This window comes from Amblyomma maculatum, chromosome 1 (genome assembly GCF_055883805.1).
Source record: "Amblyomma maculatum isolate TAMU_Amacu chromosome 1, ASM5588380v1, whole genome shotgun sequence".
Classification (NCBI taxonomy): Eukaryota; Metazoa; Arthropoda; class Arachnida; order Ixodida; family Ixodidae; genus Amblyomma; species Amblyomma maculatum.
This window is the reverse complement of record NC_139344.1, coordinates 140,343,751-140,365,148: the sequence shown is the minus strand read 5'-3', so window position 1 is coordinate 140,365,148 and position 21,398 is coordinate 140,343,751. Positions and strand designations below refer to the sequence as shown.

The 21,398-nt window shown below is 47.7% G+C and overlaps 1 protein-coding gene across 1 annotated transcript in view; it reads right to left on the bottom strand.

Moving 5' to 3' along the window:
• Positions 1-4,076: 4,076 nt before the first annotated feature.
• LOC146204166 (Na(+)/H(+) exchanger protein 2-like) overlaps positions 4,077-21,398 on the bottom strand; it is a 168,366-nt gene continuing 151,044 nt past the window's right edge. Inside the window, exons 2-11 of the mRNA XM_084589104.1 lie at positions 17,032-17,492; positions 15,603-15,859; positions 15,044-15,261; positions 13,922-14,124; positions 11,814-11,903; positions 11,652-11,725; positions 10,412-10,805; positions 7,702-7,912; positions 6,886-7,071; positions 4,077-6,188 (exon numbers count right to left, since the gene is read on the bottom strand). Coding sequence (XP_084445230.1) covers positions 5,671-6,188; positions 6,886-7,071; positions 7,702-7,912; positions 10,412-10,805; positions 11,652-11,725; positions 11,814-11,903; positions 13,922-14,124; positions 15,044-15,261; positions 15,603-15,859; positions 17,032-17,492 — 2,612 coding nt within the window. The 3' untranslated portion in view covers positions 4,077-5,670. The remainder of the gene's footprint in view (positions 6,189-6,885; positions 7,072-7,701; positions 7,913-10,411; positions 10,806-11,651; positions 11,726-11,813; positions 11,904-13,921; positions 14,125-15,043; positions 15,262-15,602; positions 15,860-17,031; positions 17,493-21,398) is intronic.

The following is a 21,398-nucleotide window of genomic DNA, read 5'->3' as shown; positions in this document are numbered from 1 at the left end:
TCTCGATCGGCTGTGAAAAAGGGCATTTAACGATATTTTAGAACTGATTTAAAATATACTTTAAGCGCTTATTGTGGCCAATGCTTGGCCACGGGTGACCTTATATAAAGAGGAAGCCCATATAACACGCTTTTCAGTCTCAAAATTTGTTCTTTGCCTATTTAACTGCGCCATCACGCGTGTGTTATCCTTGCTTGCGTGAGCGGCTTCGCTGCCCACATTCGGGTGGTATTGTAAGGGATTACGCACTTCTGTATGGGAATTGTTAGTGCAGCTGGCTGCACAATAAATGCCCCTTATTGACAGCGTCTTCCTGCGTTGGTACTGAGAGCGCAGCCGCGCGGTGAAATCAGGCTGTTCCATTCTCTTGCTTCTGCCATAACCTGCATGTTGTGTGTGCATCCCAAAACTTGAAGCAATACAATTCGTATACTTTAGTGGGTGTCGGCAGTTTTCCGTTTTTTTTTTTTTTTTTTTCCAGTATGCTGCTCATTATTCCAAATGATATGCCGTATAAGGATTATCGCACCTGCTTGCCAGCCATCGTGAGTCATATCAAGTGCAACCGACCATTCGACGTCCTATAACGACACATGTGAGCCCTCACTTACCACGAAATGCCATACAAGAAATAAAAACAAGTGAAGTCAACTATTTCAAAACAACAGTTTATTTCCTTCGCATCGTGGCGTAGTAGACATGGCAAACCAGACACTTGTTTGGAATGTTTATTCATTTTTTTTTTGTACGCGTTCTGATGGAGGTGTTAACAAGACGACAAGGGCCCAGCATGAAAACGCCATGACACTTATGGTTGTTCGCAGATCACATGATCTTGTCGGTTTCGTTTTCAAATGGTGTACAGCATTAGAAGAAGAGTGATGTTCGGCTATATGTCTCGTTTTTGATGCCTGGTTTTATGAGGAATATAGATTTATCAGGGGAAGCTTGGCTTTATCAGCAAGGCTAATGAGTGTCGTTTCTTGATCGCGTCCCGGCGACTGTGCACCCGGACGTAATAAATACAACAATACAAAGGAAGAGAAACAATCTATACTCTATGCGTCTATGTACATGCATTATAATACGTTCTTAGGACCTCTAGTGAAGAAGAAACGAGAAGGACCTGAATGTGACAGAGAGACTGAGCGGAAGGTAAACACTCAGAGGAAAAAGAAAGAACGTGACAAAGGTAGATGCGGTATTCTTAGTCGAAAAGTTGGTGGGTGATTTCGTGCTCTTTAGGCAGAGCAAACATGGTCAAACTGCCGCCTGGCACTCGAGTCACTGTCCTTGACTCGACCTTGCCGGGAATAGCACCTCAACAGCCAACTACTCAGACACGTAGACAACCACTGTACAAACTCAAACGTGCATTTTCATGAAAATGAAGACTGAGCCGGAAGGACGAACGGCCGGTGTGCGTTGTGTTCAAAAACAACGGGAAGGCAGGCGCTGCGGAAAGAAAGCTTCGCTGGAAAATGAAAGCATTGTTTTCAGGCGCACGAATGCTAAAGCAAAGAACGCCTTTCAGGAGTAAGTGCATGGAAAGAGTGTCGTAGGAACTTCGTCACGTGCCGGCCAGTATGTTCAAAGGCTGACGCTCTGCTAGCCAGTTAAGCTGGTGTCGCTTGGAGCAGCTTCTTCGTCCTTTTTATTGATTTATTTTTTTAGCGGATGGGATACGCTGACTAAGGTGCAAGCTGGGAATACAACGAAAGTTTGATTGTCGCTCGAGCGCTTGCACTAGGGAAATGCCAAGCAGCCTGCATTGACATTTAAAACGCGCGCCCTCCACGCTACTGTAGTGTCAGTTAGACCAAAAATATGTGCTTTCTGCTAGTAACCAGAGTGGCCGTTGACTGCCGTTCGAGTGCTAGACGTTTCAGGGATCCGAAATCGCCAGTCAGAACTCGCTATGCGCTTACATCATCACAGGGCCTCCCGTGTTCACAGAAATGCTTTGTGGGCTCACTGTAAATAGTAACTTTTGTAGTGAAATAGCAGAGGCAGGAATAAAGTTAACCTTGCTTGACTACACTTGTTTATCACCCCTGTAGGCTGCCGTTTCTCTCCGCCTGCGGGTGCTAGGCGCTAAAGCAAAACCAGCGCGCGCCGCAGCACCACTTCCTGTGCGCCAGCAGCGAAAAGCGCAGGGTTTCAGCAGTGGTCGCTGAAGAATCAGGACAAAGAGAAAAGAGCAAAAAGGCATCAGGAAAATGCGCAAAATGCGGAAGCTCGGAGCATAGTGCCCTCATGAGTGGTCCCTTGAAGCACAGCGGCCTACTGGGCCGGTTTTAAGTTTAGCCATACGCTACTCACAAAGAGGGTTTCCGTATCACGGCTGTCGAAAAAGCCGCACTTAGAGCGCGGATAAGTATACCTTTATTCAAATTTAAGCAGACCGTAAGAAAACTTGCGTCGCTCTGCACACTCGCCTGATTACCGATAAACGTTCTGAAATGATGAGCCTAAGCATTCTATTTTTTGTGGATCTCCTGCCGCCGCGTTATATACAAATAGTGATGAAATTCCTCTGAAGTTTCAAGTGACTGCTACCTTACGGACAAAGGTTATTCGCGGGCATGTTCTACCTGCATCTAGGGGCGCGCTTGTTCTTCTTCGCCGCGAAAGAAGCCGTAGTTGCACTGTGGACCCTCATTGCGGGGGCAGCAATGCAGCAGCAACGAAAGAAGAAAAATAGGCCCATTATACCGACTGCCAGACATCCGCGCATTCCTGAGCTAAAGAAAAAAAAAATAGTGCGCGGAAAAAGTGTAGCATATATGTCGGCCGCTGTCTGGGCATAGATGGGTGAAAATCCTCAAGCTGTTCAAGTGCTCCGAACTGTTTTGGCGAGGGAACGACGCGACTAGTAGATGCATTATTATTCTTTTTAGCTAGATGGTAATCAGCAGATCTGACAAAGTAAGGACGGCATTCGGAAATGTTTCGAGGTTATACGCAACGCAGCTACGCCCGGAACAAGCGCCGGCTATCGCAGTAAACTTCCTTTGCTCGAGCGACAAAGCAAGTGAATGTGTGACTAGGAAGGCTCCACTTAGGACGCGCCACTGCTCACCTAAACTCTTCAAAAACGCAAACACAGCTGTGCACACGAATAAAAACATCGAAGGATGTATGCGCCACTCGTGAAAGGACGACAGGTTTTTTCCATCCACCTCGAGACCACATGTCGAAGAGCGACATCGTGATCATTTGCACATCACAAAAAAAAAAAAAAAAAAAAAAAAAAAAGAAAAAAAAAAAAGACACTCGGTGTTTGGCAGACTAACACTTCAAACCAACCTTGCAATGTATTGGACACCGTGTAGCACTCACTTCAGCAAGGTAGTCTAAACTGCAGTGCCTGCAGATGACCTTGCAGCGTGATCCCAAATGCATTCGAATCAGATACTGTCCTTCTGGAACTGCTTGAAGGATTGATGTATCAGCTGGACAAAGCAAGCCCCCCAACGGCCTTCTCCAACAATTACTACAGTATTAACATGCTTTAATATTTTCCGAGGGGCCCCCCGTCGATATATTTCGCGGCTGCAGGCGTGCAATAGGCAATTTTGTACGAAGGCATCAATAATATCAAACTAGAACTCTGTGTGGTCTTGAAATACACGCAGTTCACGTAATATAGAAGACAATCGCCTGCACTAGCCGCCTGTATTGGGCACAAGTGACCACTCCCTAGCATAAAGCCTCTTAAATCTAAACAGCAGCGATATAAGCGCGCATAATAGTCTGCGATAACGTGTCCTATGCGCTGTTCAGTTCCCAAACGGTATACGACCGTAAGGATCGTTTCATGATCTACCGCCGCCTTCACAGCGTCTACAATGTGGTTCCTTAAGATTGGTCAATCTCGGGATGTAAGAATTACAAATGGGAAGAAATACGGCTGCCTTACAAATAAAACCTTCACGTTGCCACCATGATAGCCGGCATTCATAATATATATATATATATATATGTATATATATATATATATATATATATATATATATATATATATATATATATATATATATATATATATATATATATATATATATATTGTACCCATGACATTGGCTGCTATGGCTAAAATGAGAGAAAATAGCAAAATGGATGTGTATATTCCTTGTGACACGTTATCTAAATTACACTGATGGATTACTCTAGAAGTCTACGCTTCTTCAGACATGTAATCTACAATCTGCTGGGACAATTGTAGGTTAATACAATCGTGCAGAAATAGAAGGAGCCTGCTACTTCAATACGCGTTCAAAACCCTCTTGGCAGACGATGTAAGTGCTGCGTTCATTAGGGTAACGAAGCTACATGGGTGGCATGGCTGTAAATAGCGCCAATTGTATTCACTCTTCAACAACGATGGTACTCGTCTTTAGCTGCTGAGCAACAACTTTAAGAAGGTTTTAAACCAAGTGCGTGCGCTCTATTCTAAAGGTCAACAGTCCTGATGTATAGACATTTTCTAGCAGCATCGTAACGTTGAGTAGACACGCATCAACCCTGCATCACTGCCATGTTAAGCCACGATATAAGCCTGTACAAGCTGGGAAAATGTTGGGGGAAAGGGCAGGCGCAATAAACGCCGCAGATTTGGTTGCTGTACTTCTACGTAACGTGTCAGGAAATACATGGTAATTGCTCATCATCGCCACACGTTTGCCCTCAAGTTGAGGACGTCTAGCACTGCTCCGACACAAACTGCGCGTTCGCAACTTGAGCGATACATCTCGATTTGCGCAGTCCGATTATTGGATATAGCCACCACTGTGTTTCCTGAGTGTCCTTCGAGGCCCGCGCTTAAGCTAGCGCACGATCGACCTGCTTAACTCAAGGCATCAGTATGTACAGCTATAACACTGCCTTCACAGATAGAAGTGCGTTGTTTATGGCCGTCTGGGCCTTTCTGCGCTGTTGACCATTATGGCTTCGAGCGGTTTGTCACCTCTCCTAAAGCGCTGTAAGGACTTTCATATACATAGCTGAAACAAAATCGTACATGTTCTGCTAAATGCACGCACAGTGTCGAGATCTCGCACATTCTGGTTAGCCGGTGATTCCAGCTAACTGAAAATGTCATGTGGAGTCTTGCGCGAAAAAATAAATCACCTTAATTCAAAACAGCGTCCCACAATAAAAGGCGTCCCTTTTGTTTTTGTTAAAGTTGTCGTTTCGCAAGCGGAAGTCGCGAAAAGAAGGAGAAATGAAATTTCCCGCAGTTCTTGTGAGCATGCCACATGATCCACACAAAATATTTCGGACCTCCATTCGTTTGCAGCCATTACACATGCTTCCAATGCAACTAAAATTAAAATCCTGTAATTGTAGCCGGCACTTCATCACAGAGGCAAAACCGCGGCCAAGGACGCGCACAAAGGGAACTGAAAGTTTGTGCCACAGATGAAGTAGCGTCAGTGAAGGGACAACGTTGTAAGCACTATGTCTTGTCAACAGCTGGGTCTGCAGCGTGCAAACCCTCTTGCTGTACATATAGTATAGCGGTGCACAGTGTGTCAGACACGATGGGATGCACGGTTGTCACATATTGCTGCTCGCCCTGGAGCCACTGTAGCGAGGACTTTGGCCCAGCGGTTCCGTGTGATACCCAGGTATCACAGGAAGATCAAAGCCTCCTTACCGTCCACATCACAGCCTCACATGCCTCGAGCTACAGCTCTCGGAATCGTCGCTCTCTAAGTCAATGACCGTCTCTTCCCAATGAGACGCGGGGGCAACAGGTTCTGTCGATGCCGTCGACGACAGGCCCTCCTCGGAGCCTTGGGCGCGTTCGCTTGCCTTCGTTGGCCTCGATGGGCTGGCCACCTCAGGAGAGCCGCCGTCTTGTTCTTCCTCGGTGACCTGCTCCATCGGGGCGGCCGGCGCGCCCGATGACTTGAGTTGGAACACCTCGAAGACGTCCGGCGTTGAGCGCTTGTGGCGGTCCAGTCGTCCCAGGATCGTGGATGTGGGCGACTGGTAGGCAATGTAGTCGCGATTGTCGATCCATGAAGGGAACTCCCGCTGGCGTACGCCGCTGTCGCCACTGCCGCAGCGGGCGCGAACGCCTGCCGCATCAGGCACGTCGTCGCGCTTCCAGGGGAGTGTGGTCTCCGTCTCCGTCAGGGCCTCGGGCGGCGGCGGCGGCGAGTACGAACGCGGAGAGCCTGCGCATCAAGAGGCAAATATACCTAAGCAACCATTTCAGACCGTTCACGACTGTCTTGCCTTATATTGAAAACGAGAATCCCAACTCTGGCCTATAATAAGACTCTTTAAAGAGGCTCTTTTAAGGCCATTTAACTTTTCTGCTTGCCTGCACTGGTCAGTATGCTAACCACATGTCCAGCGGTTATTGTGACGTTGTTACTGGAAACTACAAACAGCTTTGGGTCTTTTGTGCCGCAGCTCATGTGTAATTGCAGTAATGCAGTGAGTTGTGCATAATAGCTCCGCGAGCCTTCTCAGTCTTTCGCCATCAGCACCATGCGCGTAACCATGTGATCCTCAACTTACCTCATGCCCCGTTGTTCACAAGCTGCCTCATCGAATCCTCATAGCTATATTCATCATCATCATCATCATCATCATCATCATCATCATCATCATCATCATCATCATCATCATCATCATCATCATCATCATCATCATCATCAGCCTGACTATACCCACTGCAGGGCGAAGGCCTCTCCCATATTTCTCCAAATCACCCGGTTCTATGCTAGCTGCATCATATTATTCATTATGCGTTAAATTCCTCTCCTCAGCTCTCTAAATGAGGCACAGAACGTGCGTCGCACGGACCACGCATCTTATTCCCTGTCAGTCCTTGGAGGCGTCAAGATCATTGTGAGTGGAACTCACCCTTCGGGGGCGATTCGTCCCGCGGACGAGCCACGAAGACGATGCCTTCATCATCCCCGCCTGGCTGCAGACCGGAGTTCGCCTCGGGCTTAGATGCTGCCACACTGGACGCTGTCAGCTGGCGGCAGTCAATGTTGAGCGAGCAGTCGCCGTTCATCGGTAGACTGAAGCGCAGTTGCGGCTTGTCTGAAAGTAATCATCATTGTCAGTACGGCTGTTTCGGACGTTTATGACACTTTTTTTTTAAAACAGCATGGTATAAACGGCCACGGTCAGGTTGCGCTCACGGAGCCAAAGTTACTTAAATGTCTGCTGCTGCAGGCACCCTGCTTCCCTTCTTTATTGCCTCATATATAAGGCCGTTTTGCCGTGGCTATGAAGAGTCACATATTATCCAAAGCGCCATCATTTCTTCATCTTTTTCCTACTCGTCGTCTTAATTTTCGCTACTGTGCAAGTTTACTCCTTACCCCAAGTGGTTCGCTCACCAGTCTCCTTTTTCTTGAGAGTCATGGGAGCAGCCCGCACAAACGGAAAGGTTGTAGCATATTTATAAACTACTTCCTCGTTTTATTCTGCTCATTTTCCACGCTTTTCAGGTACGTAAAACCTGTGCAGCAAGGCGCTGCGATTGTTAGACATGCTGCTAGTACGTGTGCGCTTACCGCTTTGGCTGCCGCGAAAACAAGGCACAATTCTAAATGACCACAGACCCCAGTCCCATTTACAGCACGTTTCTCCGCGCGTGCTGCGGTCGACTCCAGCAGATACGCGCTGCGTGCAGTAATCCACAGTCCTTAGCTCTCGTGCACGCACCTCCGTTGGGGATCTTGCGGGGCTCGTGCGCGTGGCGGCACGTGATTTGGCCTGCGTCGTTGCCCTCGTGGCGCGGAGGGCGGCCGCTGCGCGCCTTGCGCATGCGGCGCCGCTCCTCTCCGAGGAAGGTGCGGATCTGCATGCGCGTGTGGTGGTGGTAGGGCGGCTGGTCCTCGGGCACGTCCACGCGATCCTTGTACAGTCGCTTCACCTGCAAATCCCGGTGTGAGCCTCTCCATTCAGCCGTGCAATAGGAGCAAAGTGTGACGCGTAACGAGACTAGCACGCTTTCCCTTTCGAGCGTGTGCAGCTGCACTCGCGTTTGGTGCGAGTGCTCTGGTATGGCATTTGAAGCCCTACAGTATAACCGGACAATAATCACGAATGTACAGGGCAATGCCACGGCACATGGTGCTGTGAATGAAGGGAAAGCAATGTGCTAGCGCCCACAAAATAAAGCGGAGCAAAAGTTTGGGGAAAAGGCGGTCTCCTTCGTCCGGGCTGCTGACGAGGCGAACACCAAAAGTGGCAAGCTGAATTTCCGGGTGACCTACACACATCCATGCTATACACATGCACGCCCGCTTGCAGGGCGCGCCGCGAAACAAAATTTTGTTCGTTCGTGTGCTTCGTTTTATTTTAAGGGCATTAGTACATCAGTGTACCATAGACGAACAGGTTGTATTTTCTAGAGTAAGAACGTATACGAGCTATACAGCATGTCGCAAGTTACCTAGAACACTGCAGAGCATGCACTCAAAGTAACCGCTTCAGTCATGCTTGAAGCTATGGCGAAGTTCCTCGGTACCCACAGCACTGCTCGCAAAGGAACGTCGGGACAGCTCGGTGGTCGGGCGGATATAGATAAGTCGCTCATAGTGTTCCACGCAGCCAATGCAAATGTTTATTTATAGGGTATGCCACATAACAGAAAGAAAGCTAAAAAAACCCATTAATTCGCTTCACGAGATTGAAACTCAATCATCCTTTCCGTCCGTTGCCTAGTTGAGATATTTCCCCCGTGTAAATATTTCGCCCCGCCTAACAAAGCCCTGGTTCTAAACTCTGGACGTGTGTGAAAAAAAAAAAAAAAAAAAAAATCAATCGCGAAGTCATAGACGGCGAAGAGAAATACAAAAGTCCGGAAAAGTCGTCAGGGGTCGGTAATCAGACCGCGTCAGGGGTCGGAAAATGCGTTCCGCAAAGTCCGGAATTTTCTACGCATATATGTCGTTACAAAAATGTTCGCAGCTCTCATATAATGTCTTGACGCATTCATAATATATAAATACCAATTTATTCCTATCTCACTAAACATGAGGGCAATCTTTTGGGACTATAAGCCATCGCCAACAATTATGGTGCAGCGCATTTTGCTTTACAGTATGGTTGTCTTTCTTCACGAGGGAAATCCTGCGCAGGTACAGCGTATTGCAGAATTACAGGCGCGCCGCAGAATGCTTCTCGCAGCTAAACCGGTGGTCAATCCTCGCAGCTCAAATTTCGCCCAGAAACGGCATTTGGTCGGCATTAGTTTTAATACTAGATTTGTTTAGAATACTTGCCTGATTGAATCCGAAGAACTGAGATGTTTCTATCATATGTGGCAACTGCAAAGCAAGACAAGCTGCTGCCCCATCGCTGGCACAGGAGACGCTATCTTGTGCTGTTTCCAGCAACACTGTGACAGCAAAATAAGAAGCTAAGGAACGTTGTTGCAAACCGCACGAGATGGCGCCACCCAGGCCAGCGATGGGGGAACGGTTTCTCTTGCTTCACACCGTCGCATACTATAGAAACATCTCACTTCTTCTAATTGAATCAGGGAAGTATTCCAAAAGAATTTGATATTCAAAAATACTGCCGGCCAAATGCCATTTCTGTGCGAAATTTGATCTGCGAGGGTTCAGCACCGCTTTAGCTGAGCATTGCGCATATAACTGTGCAACGCGCTGTATTATTAGACAGCTTTAGCGTAGCCAAAGGCTGTTGCCGTTGCTACCGCTGCCGCACTATAGCATCATGCGCCCGTGCGGTTTCAGTTGCCGTAACCAGCATATCTGCAGCACGACGGCGCTGAAGCTCTCTATCCTGCCCTAATTTGCACAGCGGTGAACCAGGAAGTTTAATTCAGACCTACGATGCCGGAGACCTATGGCCTTTGATACCATGGCGCTGTAGAAGGGATCTGTCTCACTGGCTGGAGCACGATGAGTACTACTTCACCGATGTTTTCATTTCATTTTGATCACCCTCAATCACTAGCACACTGCACAGTGCGGTAGAAAGCTACAACACAGAAGAGCAAGCTGTAAAACAAAAGAAGAAGAAAAAACAAGCAATAGCTGCGTATTGATGAGCCAAAAACGTCATGCCAGGTGATTAATACATTAATCACCTAGCATGATGTTTCTCGCTCATCACTGAAAGCTGGTTCTTCGCTGTAATCATCTCACCAGCAGACATTCGTCTCTTGTCCTCTATAACGCAAAACTTCACTTAATGGGAATTTTCGCCTGTAAAGTTAATAAAGTCTTGTGATGATCGCGTCTGGTCTGGTGAACGTTTTTTTTTTCTTTATTTATTTTTTCATTGTTGAAGATGAAGGCACCCTTGAGCTCGCATGACGGCGCTCGCCGCTTAGAGTATAGCGACGGTGGACATTCAGCCATTATCGATGCCCCGCGGAACAGCCGACGGTGCTGCTTACCTTCCTCGAGGGCTTGAACATGGAGTCCGACAGAATGTGGTGCAGCTGGGCGTCCGCGTAGTCCTTGTTGCTGGGCGAGTACTGCAGTTCGTTCATGTCGAAGTTGAGCACGGTGGCCGACCGGTCCACTGGTAGGTCGAGCTCGCGGAGCGTGTCCCCGCTGGCCGACGCCGCGCCTTTGCTCAGGTTGGTCTGCGTGTAGCTGCGGAACAGCGAGGCCAGTGACACGCCGTGATCGCCGTTCATCACGGGGACGAGGCTGTTATTGTTCTTCAGCAGATTCATCGCGTCGGCCAGGTTGAGCTTGGAGTACGTCTCGATGATCTTGGGCTCACGAATGCTGTGATCCTTGAGCAGCATTGGCCTCAAGAACCGGTTGTTGTAGTACTTGAACCTGCGTGACATAACGCTTGTCACGAGCCGCACAGCGGGACGGCACCTGACGTGTGAGTGCCACCAAAACGAGCGAATGCTCTCCCCGTTCCATGTCCAAGGTTTACAAAAGAAAAGAGCCTGATGCGCGATGTTTGTTACATAGATGAGTAGCGACCTTCAAGACGTAGTGCGGAACCCAGTTTGCCTAAATTAGTTCGCGTACGCCAAAGAGCAGCAATGAAAACGACATGCTACTGGTATTAGCAGGCAGTTGTGCACCATCTTGATGGATATACGAGCATCAGGAACTTTTCAGCGTCCTTCTATCGTATCCAGATTTATTTTCGTCTCGCGACACTCGCACTCGAGACGTGTGTGAATAACTATTACAAAACGAGCAAGTCCAGCAGCGCACATTGGTTAGCTCTCCAAAGTGGCTGAAACAAAAAGCGCTGTAAGAAATCCTGACCTCGTCCGATAGCATTTAGAATGACTCCACAATGACGGCGCTGACTGGTTGACGCCCAACTATTTGAAAGCTCAGCTACGGTTGTCTCTTGTCCACCAGTAAGCATAATAAACACAAAAACGTGACTCAATGTTCTACTGAGTACACAAAAATTATAATTTTCAGAGTGTCTCCACGTATATGAGTTCTGATTCAGCCTCCAAAGAGGTGGCGAACAGCACTCAACATTTCTCGGTGCTTTCTCTTAGAGTGGAGAAAAATAACTTGAAGTGCACCGTGTCCGTTACCCATTACTAGCGTGGCCGAGTTTCCAATGCTCGTTTTAAATAGTGCACGCGTGAAACCAGAATACTCTGTATATTTGTGACCTAGCTCAGCATGCCCGTTCGGACTTACTTGTCTCGTATTTTGTAGTTGCCCATGAACTGACCCGTCACATCCTCCAGGCCAGCCATTAGGTGGTCCATTAGCTGCGACAGAGGAAATAAATGATTTTCACAAATGCACAGAATTCGTCGCTAGTTAGTGGCCTTGCAACCACACTGCTGCGGTGCTTACCCTCGTGTGTAGCCTTTCGTTCATAGACATTTGACTCTTGACGCTTCGTGGTACATTAAGCAGGCGAACGAGAGGCCCTATTGTCATGCCCTGCGGGAAAACAAAACGGAAAGATACGTCAAGGTTCGGCTTCACTGGTGATTTTTTTTTTTCTTTTCCAAGCGACCAACACTGAAATTTGGCCTCTTCCATTGCCTATTATTTTCCTTCTTTGCCGCAAGAAATATTGCCAGATAAGCGTAAAATATCTCGTCTTAATGTCTATACTCTCTCCCTCTCTCATCATATCCTTGCAGCACTATACGCAAGCTAGAGGCCAGCTGCTCAGGCAATCGCGAGGGGGCGTTAAGCGTGTTCCTAGCACCTCGTCGTCTGCTCGTCGTCACGGCATATACAGATATGGTTGGAAACGAGCATAAATAGATGCTTTCTACGTGCCGAACAGTGAACGAATGTTATTAAGTCTTACAATCGAAATTTTCACTGGGTTACGATGTTTGTCACATCAGTACGTTTAGTTCAACCTATGCAAATGAAGATGCGCAGAAAACTTCAAACGAGTTGTGTCACCTTGTTTTTAAAAGGGAAACCATTTTTGTTAACAACACGGCCCGCTTTTTCAGGCCTAGGGGCAGCACAGCCATCACTCGAAAGAAAAAAATGAAATGGTTTGGTTTGGTTCGTTCGGTTTAACGTCCCGAAGCGACTGAGGCTATGAGAGACGCCGTAGTGGAGGACTCCGGAAATTTCGACCACCTGGGGTTCTTTAACGTGCACTGACATCGCACAGCACATGGACGCCTTGCTTTTCGCCTCAATCGAAAAGCGGCCGCCGAGGCCGGGATGCGATCCCGCGTCCTTGGGAACAGTACTGTCGAGCGCCGTAACCACTGCGCAACCCGGCGGGGTAAATTGAAATGAATGGTATCATTCACTGATGCCGCGCTGAGGTAGACGACGCCAAACTAAAGCCCGCTGCGCCATTTACAAGTTACTGAATATTTCAGCAACGACGACGAGTTCATCCGAAGCTATAGACGCCTGCTTGGAAGCGTGTCATCGTGTTAGTTACACTATTTCAGAGTACGCGAGAGTCGCTCAGGCACGGAAATAGTGTACCTAACTCGTGCGTATACGTTAATTCCCGATTTAGAATAGACTGGCGAAAACGCACTCATGTTATCCCATATGTTCATGGGCCTATTTTATACTGCACTGAATTCCGCAGCATCGGAACGTCGCATTTGCACTCATTGGAGCTTTGGCAGTGCTGCAAGGAACTACTGAAATATAGTATAGTCGCTGCATTTACCCATTTCCTCTTTATTCGGGAAACAAGACCGTCGCATCATTTTTGCCAGAGTCGAGATTGCTCTTTTGTTCTTGGTAGCAGTTGGAAATTGTTTACGCTCGTTCGCCCGAAAAGTGACCGTCAACGGCGTGTGGTGTCGAAAGGAAATAGGCACAGAATTTCGTATTGAAATTGTGAAGCAACCGTTCTTTGCGCAGCGTTCAAGATGGTGGCATAAAATTTCGCTTCCCAATTAGTATCCAACTGCTAGTCAAGTTTGGTACTAGTTTGTTACAGGAATTCGAATCGACTATCTGTGTACCTCCAATTGTATAAGGTATCCACCGAGTATTGAGACAGATATTGCGCCTTCCTTCCTTCAAAAACCAAATTAATTAAAACACAAATGAGCAATAAAAAGGCGGTGTTAAAGGCGCTATCGCGTCTACTCTTAAGGCGAGGCTTATGCCTCCTCCTATTTTTTTTACGTGTGAATTTGTCAATGAACAATTGAGGAAAAATTATTTCATCTTAGTCTTCAAATAGGAAATAACACTAGCCTATCTTAAATTAATAAAATTCAACCTGACGCCGAGATGTTAGTATTGTGTGGTTATTTCTTTCCTGGGGCATTAGATAAATCACGCGAAACACTGAACAACGCTCCTTGAGCGGCGGCTCAGTCAAAAACCGCTCGTGCCGAAGACAGTTCGGGAATGGGAGAATCATCTTCACTTATTAGCTTCATGGTACGCAAACGGGTTTACCGGCACGCCACTGAAACCCTGTGCCGTCAGACAATTGTCTTGAAGCTCACCTGGACGAAGACAGTAAAGTAGATGACGGCGATGGTGGTGGTGACCAGCATCTTTTTGGTGGGGATCACTTCTTCTCTGACGACAAGCACCAGGGCGAAGGCCACGGCTCCTCGGAGGCCGCCGTAGGCCATGATGAACTGGTCCACCTTGTTGAGTGTGTGCACGCGGAAGCGGTTGATGGGCCAAGTGAGAAGCACCACACCTGCGCGCAAAAGACGCAGTGCCCCTGTCACCACTGCCGCTGCACAACCCTTTAGCTGGCGGGGCTGCAGCGCACGCTACTCAGCGAAAGCAAGGACTGACACCTGCCTCTGAATGCAGCCCCTATTGCTGACGGGGATGCAGCGGTGGCTGAGGGGCGCTACCATGCAGGCAGGTGTTAAAGTCTGTTTTCCCTAAACCGCCATGGCACAGACTGCACCTCGCGGCCTTTACATGTCGTATATCACTCCTTCAGTACAAAGCACAACTGACTGTGCATTGTTTGTGGTAGGCTGAAATAGCGATTATTGAAAAAAAAAAGAAAAAAAAAGAGGAAAACAAAAACGGCCTGCGCTTTCCGTTAGAATTGGACGAATAATAATAAGTGATTGGGACAACTGCAGGAGAGAAATGAGAGAGAGAGAGAGGAGGGGAGGGGGGGGGGCAACTTTATTATAGAGAGCTGTCCACTTCCCCCGTCGCCTCTAGCCGTTGGCCGGAATCCCTTCGGACACAGCAGCAGCAAGGGTTTGACCGATTATGTACTGCTGGACGTTGCACTTAGACTCGAATACTCCATGATGCCATTTGCTGTACAGAACTAAGTTTGTCGTGCGAAAAAATGAAGGTGACTGGGTGAGGCGGGGAAAGGTAAATGCAGAAAGCAAGGGCTGTTGACAACCTTGCCGATGAGTGAATAAATTAGCGAAGCGTATAATTATGCTTTACTGATTTATTAGCTTACAGTAAGGCGGAAGTTTTTTTGTTTTTTTTTTATCGGTGAATTCTCTCTCTCTCTCTCTGTAGCCCGTTCTCATTTGCAGCCGTGCACAAAGTTTCTGCAATATTTCACTGTGTGCATGGGGAGCAGTATGAGCAGATAATCGCGCTAAACGCCGCGAAAGGTGACTGCGTCTTACCAACAGAACGAAAGACAGTGATGAAGACTATGGTGAGGATGACGAACCAGGTGTTCCATTCGTGGATGTCATTCACCGTTGAGACGCCGAGGAACATAAATATAATAGTTTCAGAGCAATTGGCCAGCATCTTCATGCCGTACTTGAGCGTCGTATGAGACTTCTGTGAGATGTTTTCCTCGACGTAGTTTTTCATTGTGAGGCCACAGAAGGTCAACCTATAGATAAAAAAAAAATGGAAAGGGAAGAGTATGACGTGAAATTCGGGCACGATTCCCGCCGACTTAAAATCTGGAAGGCTGGCACCTTTCATCCTCATCATCAGCCTAAGTCGCAGCATTTCTATAGCAAACGCCAAAAGTTCTTTTGATCCAGCTGCAATACTGAATCAGATCAAATATACACATTGCTACTTCCCTGCCCTCCCTGCTCTGCACGTGTTTCTGCAGCGTTACAACATTTTATCCGTAAGGTGTGATCACATGGGTTTCGCACACCACAAAGACGAACTTAGACAACACGGAAAAACGGCATTTATTTTCGAAGGAGGGCTACTCACGCGAGGATGCCAGACAGATGGAAGAGCTCGGCGCTGAGGTAGGACAGGTAGCCCAGGATGAAGACGAAGAGTGGCTCGATGGCGCGAACGTGGTGAGTGAAGCGAGACACGAAGGCGGCCACCAGTCCCCAGAGGATGCCGACTCCCGTGCCGCCGAGCGCCACCACGAAGAAGGACGCAACGCCGTACACGTAGTCGGTCGGGATGATGTTCTCTGTGCCCATGTCCGTGTAGCCCTCGAACATCCGGTACAGAACCTGCAGCATGCCACGAACCCCGACGTTTTCTCGCCTTATGACAAATGCCGATTGACAATGTTTGTCATGAGATTTAGATTGGATTTGGATTGGTTTATTTTCACAACGAACACACGCATTCACACGATTATACGAATTTGAAACGTATACACACTCACGGCTGTACGACGTATAGTAATCACCACGATACTAGGGAATCACGAAGCTAACGCAACATTCTGGGCAGCCGCTTAGTCGTTGCATTGGTCTCTACATAATGTGAGACAGTTAGCCTGCTATTGGTCACGAATCATGTCTTCAAAGCAATCGATTAACCCACGTGGAAGCGAGTTAGTGTAACATGGATCGCTACCGTATGCAGCTGTATTCCCATTATCAAACCAGGTTTTTTATTTGGTGCCGCTTTTATTTTTACGTTTCTTTTTTTGAAGTGCCAATATCATTTAAAAAAGTGATTTAGCTGCCAGTTGAAGCGATCGGTTATACACCAATGCCATGCACGCATTTCTCGATTAATTGTTAAAGAGATGCGCTCATTCACCGCCTAGAGGAAGATGCCAACTCTGTCCACCTCTTCCAAACGGGTTTTCGCACTAACCTTGAAACAAATGACAGTCTGCACCTGTGGAGAATCCTGATCAATTCCAGATAAAAGAGGCCCAGTGTCCCAACCACTGTGGACTAAAAAGGCATTCGACACTGCAACCCATGAAACCGTCACTGACTCTCTTAGGTATACGCCTATCCGGAAAAAATGACTTCTAATCTTCGTCCTTTCCAAGCGACCGCGCATTTCGGATCCTTTCAGGTCGTACGCACGCAAAGACCGCAGCGCCTCAAGAAGCGACCGTCTCGCCCCTCTTCTTCAGTATATAGTCATCAGTCGACTAGCTCGTCACCTCGTGAATGAACCGGCGAATGTACCCTCGTGATTGTTGAAGGGGATCCACACTTCCTGCCTATGCGGTGGACGACGTCACCATTTGGGTTGAAGCACTTTTGAGCTTTGCTGGCGAGGCTTCCATAATTGATCATACCTAGCTACACTCTATATTCCTCACTCTCGTCAGGTCTCGGGCCATCACTTTTCATTAAATTTCCCTTTCCGCCTCTGTGCGGTTTGGGGAGTGGCACATATTAGCACAAGACACGCTCTCAATTGTGTGACTGACCACTGTGACGGCGTCGTTGAGCAGGCTTTCGCCGAACACGAGGATGTAGAGGACGTCGTTGACGTGGATCTCCTCGAAGACGGCCAGCACGGCAACGGGGTCCACGGCCGAGATGATGGAGCTGAAAAGCAGCGCGTCCAGCAGAGGCACGGGCGTGCCGTAGAGGCCACTCAGACCCACGGCCCACAGGCAGAGGCCGATGGTGAGCGCGTTCCACACGGTGCCCAGCACGGCGTACGTCATGATCGAACCCAGGTTGTCGAAGAAAGATCGGTTGGGCATGTAGTAGCCAGCGTCCAGCACGATGGGCGGCAGCATGAACAGGAAGAACACGTCTGGCGTGAGCGGCCCCACCGACGTCAAGCCCGTGTAGAAGAGCAGCAGCCCGATCACCACGCCGATCACGATCAGGATGCAGCTCTCGGGGCAGATTAAGTGAAGCTTCGGAGTCACATGAAAACCTGCGACACAGACACGATGCACGCTGTGAGACGGCAGCAGGGTTAGGTTGCAAGCAGCAAGAGCGCGCCCGCAACCTACCACCTCGCAAATACCCGGGGGCTCAGTGATGGGTTCAGGTATGTGCGAGTGCATGCCTAAAGCTCACTCCTGATTGATAGTGCATTACGGCGATGATATAAATTGCCTAGCGATGAAGCTGAACAATTAAGGCAATTTTTGTTGTCAGTCGTACACTGTGCACCACAGTCGATCGAATCGCTTACGTCCTGATTGCAGTTTCATGTGAATTCAGTGCAATTTAAAAATTTAATAACGTTTTTGCGATGGCAACGTATACTTTCAGCATATGAGGCAGGTATTCAACATCTTCTTCAGCTAAATTATTTTGAAACGACACCGGAATTTTGAAGTTATTAACAAAGTTAGAGACCAGGAGTTGGTAACACACCGATGTTCAAGTTTCTTTTTTCTAATTTCATGCTGCATGTCATGAAATCGGACACAAGGCTGGAACGTGACAGCGACATAACTTCCTAACTTAAGTAGTCAGCTTGAGTGCAAAATGCGAAACATTTACAAAAAAAAAAAAAAATTAATGTGTTCAGTCACGTGCTTCCTTCCTGAAAAACGAGAATAGCTTTTCCCGCGAGATCTGTATTGCGATGGCTCGTCGTTGGGTGAGAATACGGGGGCGCGCCGGTTATCGGTGCGCCCACAGCGATATACCCGCGCTCGCATCTGCGGCCTCGGAAGCCTCCTCACGGCGACTATAAACACGAAATGCGGTCGAGCCCGAGAGGTGCGGTTCGAGGGCCACTTGGCGCCCCGCTCGCGAAGCCATCACTCTGACCCGCATGGCGTGAAATGAGCTCAAACTCGGAGCCGGGTCGCCGCCGAGCCGCCGTTTTACGAATGTCGAAACAAACGCGGAAGTGCGACGGCATCATTTACAAATTCTCCATATCGATAGAGACAAGCTTCTTGGCTCAGGCCTGTACACGCCTCACACTCATTCACGTGACGCGCGCCTTCGTGTCAGAAACAATCGCGTAATATTAGAAAATAGGAAGTGTTTATACCTCACTTTATAAAATACTTATTGCAACCGTCACTGACAGCACTGCTTGGAAAATACAGCACATTACCGTAAAATATACCACATTAGAACTTAATGGAGCGTTACGGCCAAGTTAATTATACGAGTTCGTTGTTTGATATTTAATATTTGCGTACTCGGCTTGTAATATATATATATATATATATATATATATATATATATATATATATATATATATATATATATATATATATATATATATATATATATATACTGCGACTGTGATCTGCTTGTAGCTTACGGGGGTCTCGGTTCTGGCAGTCTTGAAGCCATAGGTAGCGTAAGAGGGTTTCAGCACAGCTTTCGCCCTCGCTCTTGATCACGTTCTACGTGACGCTGGCGGTAACAAAGGACGTTCCACGTCCGCCGCTATGGTTGAGGGTGGCGCTGGTGAACACTCTCAAGGTTCGTATACAGACAACATAAATACCCAAGAAAGTAGCAGGGGGGACAGCGGCCGATGTAGCTCAGTTGGAAGAGCACCGGACGCGATATTCGGAGGTCGTGGGTTCGGTTCCCACCATCGGCACGTTGTCTTTTCTTCGACTTTGTGTTTAATTATCTTTCCCCTAATCAGATTACATTACTAAAATCTGTGATTATCCAAGTAAACATTAAAAAAAAAAAGACATAAAAGTACCATCCCCAACGCTTTCCTTGGCCTCGCCGACTGTTAGCTTCTTTCATTCATATATATATATATATATATATATATATATATATATATATATATATATATATATATATATATATATATATATATAACCTGCCGTTTAAGGAATTGCTATTACTAAGAGAAAAAACTACCGCGCATAGCCTAAACAGCAAAACAAAAAAAAAAAAAGAAAAAAAAAACAGCGCCTGTAACGGCAAGATTACGTGCTCACTTGAGCACTGACGTTGGCATGCGTCACGTAAGTTGTTTTGATGGCGCAGCTCACGACCTTGGAAATTCCTCTGGTACAGTGTGAAGCGGTGCATCACGTGCGCCGACAGTGGCAGTGGGCTGACAGGTTCGTATGTAGCCAGGAGCGTCGATATCACGATGTTGCTGCCAATGTCTTTATCTTACAAGTGTTTAAACTCTAACCCCACTGAAATTATTACTGGAGTGAATATTTAAATAAAGGGGGTAGAGCTTCGTCAGAGCAGTAATTACCGAGTTTTTTTTTTTTTTATGCTGCATATTTCACTACAGCACCATATTCTGCCCCCGTCTGAGCCCAGCGAGATGCCAGTCATTGAGAGTACCTGGAGAAACCGCAGTAAAAGCATCAATTTCGATTTTCTCGCAGATTTATACATGGAAATCTGTTACTGTGGAGCGCAAAGAAAAAAAGGCGAGCGGGGGCAAGGAAAGTAAGACAATCACGGACCGAACGCATGAGAAGCGCCGCAGTTCAGCTCATGTTAAATGCATGTTGAAAGGCAGCGTCTGCGTAGTAAACCACTGCTCGCAATATGAGGCCATGCAAAAACGTTAAATGCAAAAAAAAAAAAAAAAACTGAAAAAAAAGCAAGAAAAAAAAAAACAAAAAACGTCGCTGCCTTGCAAACTTCCCTACTGCATAGGAGTGTTGGATCGAGATGTGCGCGTGCTCTCTTTATTCCATGTCACGTGCCGGAAGAGGTGAGCCGGAACCGAGGGGAGAACGCGTCGGAAGCGCGCCGCCCGACGTGAGCGCGCAACGAACAACAACGTTCCCTTTGCCGGCGTCCGTGCGCGACTCCCGATGCCAATCCCAAAAGCAAACGCGCACCCGCACGTAGTCGTAATGTTGTCATCTCTCGTAGCGGCACAATATGGCGTCTGTGCGGTGGCCTGCCATATCTGTCTTGGGCGGAGACTTCGTTGCGAACTTGAGCTAACAAAAGCCTGAGTGTAACTGAGGTGTAACAAAAGCTATAAAAAGCCTGCTGCTATTATAGGCTTTCCCGAATGTCCAGTGTTCATTGGGTCGCTGAAGCTTGGTTGGAACTACAAATATAGTTTTAGCTTTCTTTGTGAAGTTCAATAGAACGAAGTCGAAAATTCTGTGTTCTTCCATCTTCCTTAAAGCCCTGCTTCTTTTTGGGCGTATTTGGGCAGGTTCAGAGCGCGTTTGCGTGCGCCTGTGTGCACTAATAACTGACGTTTCCCGTTGCGCAGTCAACAAAAAATAGGGGAGGAGGGGGAGGGGGGGGGGACTGCTAACTAGTAATTGCTAGCTAATACAGATGCCCTCGGCGCAAGAGATGCGGGCATAACGCTGATGCGACACAGCGCTGCATAAAGATACACGTCAGCATTAGTCTGGAGAGCTTCGTGTGGCTCCGACTGCTGCATGACCTCGAAGCAGTCGATCGTTCACCCACGTCGCCATACAGAACGCTTCACGGTCACTCCTCGTCCAGCACATCGTATGTGCACTGGGCGACGAGGCTTTATACGTAGCCACTTTGGTGTGGGCTGTACTCAATGAAGTCGTTTTCCTCACTTACTCGACTGAACGGCGCTACGCTACGGGGTCCCGCGGCTTCCTCGAGCTCTGCGTTCGCTGAATTACTGCACGAGTCACAGTTGAGATAAAAGGCAGCTGCCACGGGGAGAACAAATTTGGCAGCCGTCGTAGCGCCTGGTTCTTTTTTTTTGGGGCAAGCGCTGACCTAGAAGGGACGGCGTGATAAATGCGTTATTGGAGAGCGTGAAATGAATAGGAAGGGAAACTTCCCCGCTGCCGCCAAATGTTAGTCTTACGGTGGCGCGGCTGTAGCGGAAAGAAGGCGAAGAAAAATCTTTCGGGGTAAA